General features: G+C 42.5%; 1 protein-coding gene across 2 annotated transcripts in view; it reads left to right on the top strand.

The window, feature by feature from the left end:
• PCSK5 (proprotein convertase subtilisin/kexin type 5) overlaps positions 1-13848 on the top strand; it is a 458607-nt gene that overhangs the window by 350356 nt on the left and 94403 nt on the right. For both annotated transcript variants that reach the window (XM_066257063.1, XM_066257062.1), the window contains exons 21-22: positions 1901-2003; positions 9139-9275. In XM_066257063.1, the coding sequence (XP_066113160.1) occupies positions 1901-2003; positions 9139-9275 (240 nt within the window). The remainder of the gene's footprint in view (positions 1-1900; positions 2004-9138; positions 9276-13848) is intronic.

Below are 13848 nucleotides of genomic sequence, written 5' to 3'. Positions count from 1 at the left end.
CTCTCTCTTCCCCTCCTACAGCCAAGGTTACCATTGTTACCTCAATAAATTCAATTAAAATAAAAAGGAAGGCTGCATAAATATGATGCCTATATTGAGTGATAGTCCCAATTTGAAGTCAGCACTCTTACCAAACAGAAGTCCCAGCTTTTTTTCTGCCTTGGGAATGCTGATTACCAAGACTGCAACTGGCCCATTGTAACACCTTTTTGTAAACTAGTAAAAGGCACTCCTTACAAAGAGGTAGCCAATACCACCAAACATGGCTGGATTTCCAACTCCACCTGACCCTTTGGGCAGGCATTTTGTGCAGTGAACAACTTGCAAATTTGCACATTTTCCTCCCACTAGTTACTCACTCTAAGGCTTCCTCATTTTGGGGGTTTAGTGCTAGCAAGTGGACAGTTTATATGTATGAGTTTTACCTCACCCACTAAGCTGTACTCATTCACTAAAATTATGGGGAAGGGCAGAGGAGTAGACTTCCCTCTATTCCTCACCAGTCAAATCTATGTTTCCAGGGATTCTTTCCATATGGCTACAATAAATAAGGGAGGAAATCTTACAAGTTTAAGTAATTGATTAAACCACAGGTGAGTCCTGCTACCTCACCCCTCTGGTGGGATCCATATTGACAACACTCAGACATGCTTACAGGGCCATAAAAGTTGAAGTGGGAGGCAAGTGAAGGTTGTGACTGCTGAAATCTGAATCTGTGGTTCTTGAGCATGATCAGTTCCTAAACCATTCAAAGTGGCTCTTTGAATCAGATTGAAGGAACTTCAGTTCCTTTTAAATCAATTTCTTTTAAGACAATGGGAGGAGAGGATAAGGATAATGTGAGCAGATAGTTGAATTCAAAGAGACCCATCATTAGATTATCACTGTCAATGAGGTTCACCTCTCTCTACGAGTTTTGCCAAGGGAGTAATTTTTTTGTTTTTCTTTTTCAACTTTGTGGAAGAATAATTGACAAATATAATTGAATATATTCAAAGTATACAAAATTATGGTATGGTTTATTTTTAATTGAACTTATTGGGGTAACATTGGTTAATAAAATTATATAGGTTTCAGGTGTACAGTTTTATAATACAAAATCTGTATGTTGTATTGTGTGTTCACCACCCAAAGTCAAGGCTCCTTCCAACACCTTTTACCCCCTTTTACCCTCCTCTGCTTCCCCCACTGCCATTTCACTCTTATAATCACCGTAGTGCTGTCTGTGTCCATGGAAGTAATTTCTTCAATGTTTACAAGAAGTTAGTGAGGCTGGACTCGCTTTTGTGGAAAGTCCTCAAGTGTGTTTTTTCTTAGAAAAGATAGTGTTTCCAATAAAATGAAGACTTCTCTGGCTATTTCTTTCTGTTGTTACTCTTTCAGGGTGAGATGCAGCTGACATCTATCAAATGACAGCCAAGCTTCAACTCCCCTTTTTGACAAGTAATCACAATCCTCCCCAGAGTGATGAGACAAGAGTTAGGTGGATCTGGCTTGTTGCTTGACTGGAACCAAGGTTATAACTGGGGTCTCCGTGGCCCATAAGCCTTCAGCCTTAAACAAGAAAGTCAACAGGAGCTCATTGAAGGGGTCCTATAGGAAGTCCCCTTGGCTTCCCTCTACTTATAAAATCTGTAACACATTTTGATTAGGTCCAGGATTATGTTATTGCCTCATAAGTTTCTGAGGTTTCAACATCCAGGGCCCTTGGGAGAAGAGCAGTTGTTATTATAAGGTCTGGATTGAGGACGGGTGACTAAAGCCATTCAAGTTCTCTTCTGTCTCTGTGTTGTCCCCATTGCGTGTAGCAGCCACAGGCAGGTCCGGCTGCCCTCAGATTGACAGCCCGGGCAGCTCTGCCATGTGGAAATGAGGTAAACAACTAGATTTTGTTCCCCAGGAGAATACACTGCTGAGCACGGCCGCTGCCACATCTGTGACGCCTCGTGTGCCAAGTGCTGGGGGCCAGCCCAGGAAAACTGCACAGACTGCCCCGTCACAAGGTAGGTGGCCCCTCAGTGTCTCCTGTGCTTGGGAGCTCATGGGTTGCGTGATAGAGAGAAGGTGCTTGTCGCCTTAGAGGCACAGTTTGGGCCTGCAGGAAAAAGAATCAGACTTATTCCCATGACACAGCAGCCCTCTGTGGTCTGACCACAGCCTCCCCCCCCCCAGCATCTTCTCCCCACGGTGCCCAGTACCCACTACAAGAATCAGTACCCTGGACACCAGGGGCTTCCTGATCCATGAAGATGGCGGTAACTTGGATGCCTGGAATCTCATCCCTTTCTGCACACCCACCCCTCAGCCATCATCCCCATCTGCTGAGCAAATATCTACTCATATTTCTAGAATCAGGTCAAAGGTAAAGTGTTCTACGAAGGCATTTTTTTACCCCTTCCCAGTAGGATTAACTGCTTCCTCTTTATGTTCCCCTGTGCTCTGTATAAACTTCCATAAGAGCAACTGTGACATTTTAAGACAGTCATTTATAAATCTATCCCTTCGTTAAACTGTACACCCCTTGAAATACTCATATTTCTATCTCTATTATCTATCATAATGCTAGGAAAATGGTAGGGACTCAATACATGTTTGATAGCTGAATGAATGAGGAAATCGCAAGTATCCTAATGGGATAAGCATCTCTGCTAATACATTGAAAATTTCTAATGAAGAGAGTTGGGACCTTGTATTTTTAGTCAAGACTCCTCTAATTCTAGCACTTAATATTTGTTGACTGACTGGTGTTTGAATGGCCTCATCACTACCCTGCTGGTGTGTAGGAAGCAGAGGCTTCCCAGACCAATCTGACACAGGATGGATGTTCCCTCTGCCTTACACAACAGTCATTTTGTCTAATTCTCAGGACCGTGATATGCTGAGCAGGAACTGTGATGTATTTGTCTCTTTATTCTCCCACAGTGATCAACATATAGTAATAGTTCAATAAATGTGTGTTTTATTGAACTTTATAAAGTGTGTAATCAATATCATGGGCTTGGCTCTCCAAATATCTCCCTCGGAAAGAGAAGGGAGGGAGAGAGGGAGAGAGACACAAAAGAGCAGTCTTAGTCTTAAGAATTTTCGATAGTAATTGTCATAACAATTTTCCAAGTGTCTCCTTGAGATATCTGTGCCTCTAAAGATTAAATTTGCTTTAAAACAGCTTCAGAGCATACTGTTAGATACAGACAGCTTTCCAAAAATGGGTCCTAGTTCTCTTCTAACTCCTCACCATAACAATAATCAAACTCGCTTGCATGTTTGGACATCTTTGAACTAAGGGAACTTTATAGCATTTATTTAATAAAGCAGCTAACATCATCCAGCATACACTCCAGAAGTCATGATTGCCTTGGGCCTCATTTTTTCTCACCAGAAGTGAGAAAAAATTCTGCTACCATAAATTGCCATTTAAAAAAAAATCTAAGACCACTGGTACAAGATAAGAGGTGCTCCTGGGCCACGTGGGTAGCTAACTTGTTTAAGCAGCCCATGCTTTAGCTTTTGAAGAGAGAAATCATGTGTATAAAGCTTGAATCAGAATGTCCTCCTAAGGAAATCTTGTTTCACAGGAACAATTTTCTTTTATCTCTCTGAGCACTCCATTTCTTGCCAAATCTTTCTTCCTTGATGTCAATTACTTGCAAATATGTCCAAGGAAAGGACATCATATAATGGCAATGAACTACCTGACTTCTTTTCTTTCCTGCATTTCCATGGAATGGCATTAAGAATATGAAGAGAAAGAAACTACTTTGAAAGATGATGTTGACTTATTTGTTCTTGAAAAGGCAGCAAAGTATTTGCTTGGGGGGAATCAGGTCCATTCAAGACAGTCTTGAACACTTGGTTTATGTTCAGCTCTCAGTTGAGTGCAAGGCCCATGAATTCTTATAGGTGACTCAGAAGTCCAAGTCAAGTGATGGTGAAGCACTGAGACAAGAAATAGTGGGGCAGCTTTAACGCCCTAGGTCTGAAGCCAAAGCTGCAACCATGTTAGAGGGGATGCCTTATAAATACGAGCTAGAAGGGACACGGCCACTTCAGAACCATGGAATGAGGACACAGAGTTGTAGCTCTGGCTGGAATGAATACCACAATCTCTTCTCCCACCTTCAAATCTCCTGCTGGTGTTTCCCCTTGTCAGAAACCAACCAGAGGGCAATGGGAAATACTACTTGCAAGTGAAAGAAGTGAGCTTGGAGATTCAGTCCCTGATGAGCAGAGTTCCAGCACACAGCACTACAGAGGATGCTGGCAAATGCCTCTGGGGCGGGGGAAGGGGAAGACAAACAGAACAACCAGGATAGTTATCTCTTCGAGTTTCTTCCTATCCTTAAGTTTTGGGATATCTCCAGTCTTGGTAGAATAAACTTTATCCCTAAAGGAGTTTATCTTAGAGGTTTGCTTCAAAACAATGTGGGAGGGAAGTAAATCAGTGGGGACTGAGATGAAATAAGATTGGCCATGTGTTGATAACTGCTGAAGAGAGTGAAGAATACAATGGAGAGGGGGTTATAAAAATGTTTATTTTACATATGTTTACATTTTTCCATAATAACATTTAAAAATAATTTCAATCTGAAGCTGTTTTACAGGAAATCAAAATTTAAAGAGCTCCCTCTGCATCTTCTTTTTTTCCCTTTATATTTCCATCAACTCTCGGGTTTGGATCCTTAAATATGCTTGAAAACTTGGAGGAAGTTTGTCTCTGCTATTTAACACATATAGCTCTGTATGCCCTGCTCTTCATTGCCCAAGCTAATCTCCTAACCTAGTCCTGAAGCAGTTACAGAGTCAACGAAATAAGTAAAAGTTTTAAAAGTTACCTCTCTTCTTACCCACCCTCAAATGTTTTATTTGATCTGTTTGAAAAATATTCAGGAAAAGAAAAAAAAAGACTTTTCACTAGATTTCATTCTGTTAAAACATTAAAGCACAGGGCCTGGCAGGTTTGCTCAGTGGATAGAGCTTTGGCTCAGCCTATGGATGTCCCAGGTTCAATTCCCAGCCAGGGCACACAAGAGAAGTGATGATCTACTTCTCTCCTCTTCCCTCTCCACCTTCTCTTCTTTTCCCCCTCCTGCAGCATGGTTTGATTGGTTTGAGCGCTGGCCCTGGGCACTGAAGATAGCTCAGTTGGTCCAAACACGTCAGCCTCAGGTCCTAAAAATAGCTCAGCTGATTCAAGCAATGGCCCAAGACTGGAGTTGCCAGGTGGATCCTTGTCAAGGCATATGCAGGAGTCTGTCTTACTATCTCCCCTTCCCTCACATAAAAAGGAAAAGAACCCAAAACATTAAAGCACCAAGAGGTTATATTAAGTGCCCTTGTGATGACTTTAGTTCGGCCAGACCAACTTTCAACGCAGAGGATCAGCTAACCCTGACTTGCCATTTCTTCCATTCCAGTTCCCATCTCTCTCTCTCTCTCTCTCTCTCTCTCTCTCTCTCTCTCTCTCACACACACACACACACACACACACACACACACACACACACACCCTGATGGAACCAGAATGGTTCACTGCTTATAAAAAAGCCAAGAGCACATATGACTGAGGAGAGAGTGTTTCCCCTATAGAGATTAGCTTGCCTAGGTGTCTGTGAATCCCACAGGTTGGATGACTGATGATCCCCAAGATGGCTTGAGTTGGTTTTAAATTTATTTTTCATCAGCCCCATGGGGCCCAAGGCAAGGTCTCTATTCTTCTCCACTAGGAACGATTTGCTGGTGTCAGTGAAAGCCTGTGCCACTTGAAATGGTACTTTTAAGGTCCTTAGCAAGTTTTCTTGAAGGGCTGGGGGTGTGGGAGATGGTGTAATTCAGTACCTGCACTTAAGCATGACTGTCTTCTCTATCTTTCAATCTTTAGAAAGAATTATATTCTTATAAAAACTGGATGTGTCATCTGAGCTTTCCTTAGGGTGGAGGTTGAGGGAGGTGATTTAAAACACCATTATGTGCTTAGTACTTTCTTATAATCAGGCACTCAAGGAAGAAAAGCAACCTGTTACCCACATAAGAAGTATTATACTATCTGTTTCATCCCTGTCCTGGTTTCTGGATGATTTTAAATGGTTCTCATCATTGAGAGTATCAGTCCCCCCTCTCAAGAGAAATAATATCTCCGTAATCTGATGTCATATCTTTCTATAAGGACAAAATGATGATGTACTTTCTTTTTTAGTTGATTGGAGAGAGAGAGAGAGAGAGAGAGAGAAAGTGAGAGAGAAATATCAATTTGTTGCTCCACTTATTTATGCATTCATTGGTGGATCTTATGTATGTCCTGACTGAGGATTGAACCTGCAACCTTGGAATATTAGGATGACATGCTAACCAACTGAGCTACCTGGCCAGGACCTGATGTACTTTTCATCCCCTTTTTATTTAGCAAAAAAGTGAACCATCACATATGTAAAAATGTGCCCCATCCTCCTTTTCAGCAAAGCATTGAGTAGCTTCCTTGTTTAGAAAAACTCAGAAAGCTCTTGCTCAGTTTTTCTTAAAGGGAGGTGTCTTGTTTTGCTTTGTCTTATTGTTCTTGACTAACCACATCCACATTATTCCTTGAAAAATCTTCTAGCTCAGAAAGCAGAGGCGGGGGGGGGGGGGGTCAGGATAGTCCAAGTTGGCATTAGTGCCATCAGCTAGAAGGCTAGGCTGGAAACACAGTCCTCTCATTATACTATACACCATGGTGCAGAGGATCTGTGTTGACATGAATAACCAGATACGTGTGTCTGTTTAGGACTGGGACTCCATGCTCTGCAGTGCACCAAAAGGATTGTTCACTCCAGTGGTGCTGGGTATGGTGACCAGAGTTTGGGGGTGCGGGGAGGCAGGAATGAGAATGAAGTAGCCTTTTGTTTTATGCTGTTGGCTTTAATCCCATTCTGTTTCCAAACAGATGCAAATGACACAGCATTTCAAAGAGTAGGAACAAGATAGAAGGCTGCAGTAACACACTGTTCAGCATGCCTTGCCCCACCCCAATTTCCTCCCAGCCTGGGATTGAAATGCCTATTCACAAGTTCAGGGCTGGCTCTACTTATAATAGAAACTGCCAGTCCACCCGAGGAACAAATGGCACAAGCCCTATACCTGGTCTTTGACATGGCACCCAGTCTGAATGGAGAGAAGTGGTGGAAAGAAAAGGAAACCCTACCTTTTCTGTAGGTCCTTAGCTCTCCCAGGATCGGATGCCAGCATTATGCCCTCGGAGGACATGTATGTACTACATGCTCAGTTAATTGTCCAACTGATATAATAACTACTACTCTAAAGGAACTCTATAAGACACCAATTTGGTACCACCCATACTGTGTAAGGATTGTTTAGCGAACACTGTAGTAATCCATCCAGACCATCAGTGAGCAGAAAGTGGAGCAGCAGTTCTTGAAGTGTGTTCTCTAGACCAGCAGCATGGGCATCACCAAGAAACTTGTCCAAAATACATTCTCAGCTCTCTCCCCACTGGAGCTAATGAGTTAGAAGCCTTGGGGCTTGAGCCCCCACCTCCCCTCATCTAGTCACATTACCTATCTGACTCTCGCACTTAGGAAACATTTTGAATTTTTCTGAGCAAAATTCTTGAACACATTTACTTAATTACATTTTCTCTTGGGATTCCTTTGCAAGGGGGGGGGGAGAAGCAAAACTATGAAAATGTCAGCCATGATGTTATGGTACATATTGTATGTATATAAAACCAAAGTTTTCAGCAGCTCACCTGCTAACTTATCTGAGGTTCCCTTACTACAGATGATTGAAAACATGGTCAGCAAACAAAGATGTGGTATTCTATATTTCAAGAAACATTTGCAGCCGAAGAAAGGAGATAATAAAAATCAGAGCAGAAATAAATGAAATAGAGAACAGAAAAACTATAGAAAAAATCAATAAAACAAGGAGCTGGTTCTTTGAAAAGATCAACAAAATTGACAAACCCTTGGCAAGACTCACCAAGGAAAAAAGGCACAGGACTCAAATAAATAAAATCCAAAATGAAAGAGGAAAAATCACCACAGACATCATAGATATACAAAGAATTATTGTAGAATACTATGAAAAACTATATGCTACCAAATACAACAATCTAGAAGAAATGGATAAATTCCTAGAACAATACAACCTTCCTAGACTGAGTCATGAAGCAGCAGAAAGCCTAAACAGACCAATCAGCAGGGAGGAAATAGAAAAAAAAGAAAAGAAACATTTGCACCTGACCAGGCAGTGGCGCAGTGGATAGAGTGTTGGCCTGAGACATTGAGGAACCAGGTTCGAAACCCCAATGTCACCGCTTGAGGACAGGCTCATCAGCTTGAGCCCATGGTCGCTCACTTGAGCATGGGATCATAGACTTAACCCCATGGTCACTGACTTGAGCAAGGGGTTCACTGGCTCGGCTGGAGCCCCCCAGTCATGGTACATATGAGAAAGCAATCAATGAACCACTAAAGTGCTGCAACTATGAGTTGATGCTTCTCATCTCTCTCTCTTCCTATTTGCCTATCCCTGTTTGTCTCTCTCTCTCTCTGTCTCTCTTGCAAAAAAGAGAAAAAGAAAAAGATACACTTGCAAAAATGACACACAAAATCGGAATTCATTGATTACTTGCCATATGTGAACCAAGTTTTAAGTAACACTAAGCTCTAAAATAGTGCTTCATTATACCCTCTGAGAGCCCTTAGAGTTGACATTTCCCTTGCAAAGTGTGAGCATGCTCATATTTAAAGGAAAAATATTTTCTTCAAGGCCTCTGGATTCAAAGTTCCATTTAGTGCCTTGAAAGTTCAAAGACCATCATCTGTCTGTGGGCTGAATTTGACTAGGGCCTACAATATGGGTTTAATCCCTGCAGGCACTGGTTAATTTATTTGCAAGCAGAATTAGGATTGCATCCCCAGACAGATTCTGACATGCCTGCTGGTGGGTCCCAACCTTGGGCCAAGGATGCGTATGTGACTAACATTCCACGTGGTCTAAGATGATCGGTCCCAGGCATCCCCTTTGTTTTTGGAACAATAAAACCAAGTTTGTGTGGTGAAACATGAACACCACATGTTCTGTAATTTAAGGCTATCCCAGAAAGTCACCCTTACAAACTCTAAAAGTCTGCTTTTCCTCTAGGATTTCTGATGATGGCCGCTGCATTTTGGACTGTCCCTCAGGCAAATTTGAATTTAAGAACCAATGCCATCCATGCCATCACACCTGCCAAGAATGCCAAGGAAACGAGCCCTCCAACTGCACCTCCTGTGGCATAGGTGAGAGAGTCTGACTGGTCTCTTGTTCTTTATTGCTCCAAACCTCTTCTCCCATGGCACATTCTTTGGTTTCACTCAGACACTTCAACTCTGGGGTAAGAGGGAGGAGATTAGACAGCTGTTTGTTACAGAGTGCGGACCTCCATGAAATCTCTGCTTGTTGTTAGGACATAAGTTTACATTATTACACACTCGCTGCCCCTGAGATGTCTTTCCAGAGAAGGAGAAAGAAAGGGCATGCGAACACGGTGTCAGACATGAGCCAGACAGGAGAGCTAAGATTTATTGAAGAAAAGGTGAAAAGCTAGGAAATTAAGGCAGACATACTTGGTCTTTAAGAGAAATATTGTCATAGAGGTTGTGACAGGGTCTCCTCAGTCAAGACCTATACCCTGTGGGAACAAACTAACCACTTCAAAATACAACTGTGACCTTCTCTGTCCCAGTTTTAACAACTCAGAGTTTATTAGATTCCACCATCTCAAAGGTCCTCCGCAGTTTAACCGTTGCTCTGTCCAGACTCCCTCTCATATGCCTGTCCCCTACTTTGATCTCAGATGGGACAGACTCATACCTTATTTACATACATAATACTTTTAAAATTTGAGCTCGATTTTAAAATTTGAGCCAAATTTTAAAATTGGAAAATTTCAAATAAAAACTTGGATGTTTTTGTGTCTCTTAAAAACTTGGGCCCTGGTCGGTGGTGTAGTGGATAGAGTATCATTCTGGAGCACAAAGGTCACTGGTTTGATCCCAGGGTTGCCAGTTTGATCCCCCGGTCACCAGTCACCAGTTCAAGCCCTGGTCAGGGCACATATGAGAAGCAATCAAGGGAATACAACTAAATGGAACAATAAGTTAATGCCTCTTTCTCTCTCTCTCTCTCTCTCTCCCTCCCTCCCTTCTTCTCCTATCCTCTCTTTCAAAAAAAAAAAAAAAAGCTTGGGATATCTGGCAACACTGTGTCTACAGACCCAAATGGTTGGTTGGAGAGCATTTCTCCAGAAACCCCCCACTCCCAGGGCTCTCACTGATGCTGAAGTTGTCAGTTACCCCATCATCATACTTGCATGGCATTGCTGGTGGAAGAGAATTATCTTTATTCTTGCTTGTAATGAAATTGAGAAAAATGAAAAACAAACCGAGTCTCATGCTTTTGTAGAAAAATGTGAAATGGTACATTTCTTTGTATAAGTTAAAATTATTTCTTATTGTTTCTTATGTAAACAGACTATATCTATGTCAAATTTTATCCCCAGCCAGCTCAGTCTGTTTCTGTCCTCATTTAGAAGTTGTTGATAATGGTTGCCCCTTTTAAGAATTATTATGAAAATGAAATAAAACTAAATGAGACAGAATCATAAATAATTATTAGAATCTAATCATCAATAATAATATAAGTAGCACTCAAATATTAACTTCTTACTATTACCTACTGTTATTGTTTATACTTTATTATTCCTATGGGCATTTGAGTTTCTCCAGCTGTTCAAAGACTTCCCTTGAGATGTTTCCCGCTCATTGTCTGCCTGACCTCTTTCTATTCATCCTTTAGGTCTCAGTTTCAATATCATTTCCTCAGTAAGGGTGGCCCTACCCTCCTTGTCTAGGTCAAGCTTTCTTCATATGAGGGTCCTTGGAGCCCCGCACTTCCCCTTTACAGGCCTCCTCCAGCTTGATACCTATCTGTCCATAAGAACACGCCCTGTAAGAGCAGTGAATGGTTTTACCTGTTTTCTGTTGTGTTCTGAGCACTGGCCCAGTGTCCAGCATATGGAAGGCACACACTGGGTTCTAGTTCCCCACTTCACTTCTTTTAGTCCCTCGTTGTTTATAAAAAAGGGAAGCACAAACACAACGGCATCTAAAAATCCCTTTCAGATTTAAAACACACTAATTCTTCATGCATAGTACAAACTTAAGGAATAGCTCAAATGCTAAACAAATGTCTGAAATGTTCTCAGTATCCCATCACTACTTGGAACAATCCACACATAAAATGCTGTGACATTTCTTTTTTCTGTTTGAAAGTATATTTAATTCAACATGTTAACAAAAATTTATTGTGCCCCTTCCATGTCAAAGTTACTATAAATGGTTTCCATGGAAAATGCAATCAATATTACTTGCCTTCAAGGAGTTTACAGTCTAACAGAGGGGTTTGTCCTCATGTATTATAAAACAAACAAACAAAAAATATTAAAAGCCAAATTAATGGTAGGAATTCTACCTCAGGTCAGAGAAGAAAACTCACGTTCAGCTGTAGTGAGCAGAGGAGACTTCCTAGAGAGGGTATTGTCATTGAGCAAGCTCTGATTAGTAGGGTTCTCTCCTATTATGAGCATAATGCCCATGGTTCATGTATTAGCTCAGCTAATATACAAGACAGTGCTAAAGAAGATGGGTGGCCCTGGCCGGTTGGCTCAGCGGTAGAGCATCGGCCTAGCGTGCAGAGGACCCGGGTTCGATTCCCGGCCAGGGCACACAGGAGAAGCGCCCATTTGCTTCTCCACCCCTCCGCCGCGCTTTCCTCTCTGTCTCTCTCTTCCCTCCTGCAGCCAAGGCTCCATTGGAGCAAAAGATGGCCCGGGCGCTGGGGATGGCTCTGTGGCTTCTGCCTCAGGCGCTAGAGTGGCTCTGGTCGCAACATGGCGACGCCCAGGATGGGCAGAGCATCGCCCCCTGGTGGGCAGAGCGTCGCCCCTGGTGGGCGTGCCGGGTGGATCCCGGTCGGGCGCATGCGGGAGTCTGTCTGACTGTCTCTCCCTGTTTCCAGCTTCAGAAAAAAAAAAAAAAAAAAAAAAAAAAAAAAAAAAGATGGGTGACTGGATGCATACAGGTTCCGTATCAACAGGCTTTCATAAAAGGCTGAAAGTCCTCTGGCTGGGGAGTCCCATCTATCTACATAAGTCTCTTTCATCAGCTTGTAGAAATATTGCCCCTTAATTGTAGTTTAATTAAGAATTAGATCTGAATCCTTTTAAACATGCAGCTCTCCAACCATGTTGGTGAAAATTCACTCTCAAAGCTAAATTAAGCCAGCAAGTAAGCAAAATGTTGAATTAAAGTTCATTACATTTATTTTCAGAGTCTCTCAGCCTTTCTTCCTTTCTTTCATTCTTTCCAGGAGTTCTTTCCCCTTTGCCTCAACCCTCAACCTTGTTTCCCCTGCAGATAGTCGGTGTCTTCACATTGGTTCACCTTCTCTTTTAAGAAAATCAGCTGCCAAGAGATTAATTGGAATTAATTAATTCTAGTAATTAACTGGGCATAGTTAATTATGCTTCAGTATAAAATAAAAGCCAACCTGAACCTCTTTTGGAGTCCCTTGCACTTTAACCCTTGTCTCATATTATCACATGAAAGGTTTGGCACCTAACAAAAATATCTGCCCTTCTATTATTAAAAGTAGCTTCTCTTACATATCATTATAATATCTAAATTCTGGGCAAGTAGCCAAAAATGTATGTATGGGATTTAAATAAATGGGGTATCCAAATTATGAGACCCAACTAAGTGAGTTGCCATACTACTGAGGCCATTAGAAAATCGACCAAATGTTGGCACACCCCTGGACCAAACCCACAGGGAAAGCTGGCTGTGATCTCCTTCGGCAGGGTCCTTGCATTTTAAATATCAAGACCCTTCACATTTCTGTTCTTTGAATCCAAATTACCAATATCTAAATCTATCTAAAGAGTAAAGCCATGTCTAAACAGTAAAAAGGGGACTGGAGAACATTTTCTCTGATATCTGAACCCGTCATCATTAATTTTTATTTTAAGATCCAGTTTGGGCCCTGGCCGGTTGGCTCAGCGGTAGAGCGTCGGCCTGGCGTGCGGGGGACCCGGGTTCGATTCCCGGCCAGGGCACATAGGAGAAGCGCCCATTTGCTTCTCCACCCCCACCCCCCCTTCCTCTCTGTCTCTCTCTTCCCCTCCCGCAGCCAAGGCTCCATTGGAGCAAAGATGGCCCAGGCGCTGGGGACGGCTCCTTGGCCTCTGCCCCAGGCGCTAGAGTGGCTCTGGTCGCGGCAGAGCTACGCCCTGGAGGGGCAGAGCATCGCCCCCTGGTGGGCAGAGCGTCGCCCCATGGTGGGCGTGCGGGGTGGATCCCGGTCGGGCGCATGCGGGAGTCTGTCTGACTGTCTCTCCCCGTTTCCAGCTTCAGAAAAATACAAAAAAAAATAAATAAATAAATAAAATAATAATTAAAAAAAAATAAAGATCCAGTTTGATATGTTGGGAAAATAGGAATATTGCCAAACATTAATTCACTGACTCATTCACTCATTCAGCAACTGCGTATGTATTTGGAACTCCCTCTATGCCAGGCTGCCCCCAAGCCTCGGGATCCGGCACTGATGTCACAGGAAATGTAGAGAATGTACTATTGCTGAGTGGAGAGCGAGTAGGCTTCCCACTGCTTTCCCTCAGCTTTGCTACTGATTTCTGGGAACTTGGGCCCTCTGAAAACTAGGGTCTTTTCTGAATGAGTCACAGAAATGGAGCTTGCTAGGCTTTCATAACGTGTTTAAAAAGGACACAACTTAGAAAGTTAACCCTTGTAC

Source organism: Saccopteryx bilineata, chromosome 2, assembly GCF_036850765.1.
Source record: "Saccopteryx bilineata isolate mSacBil1 chromosome 2, mSacBil1_pri_phased_curated, whole genome shotgun sequence".
NCBI classification, from domain to species: Eukaryota; Metazoa; Chordata; class Mammalia; order Chiroptera; family Emballonuridae; genus Saccopteryx; species Saccopteryx bilineata.
Note: the sequence above shows the minus strand (reverse complement) of the source record. Positions and strands in the feature narration are given on the sequence as shown.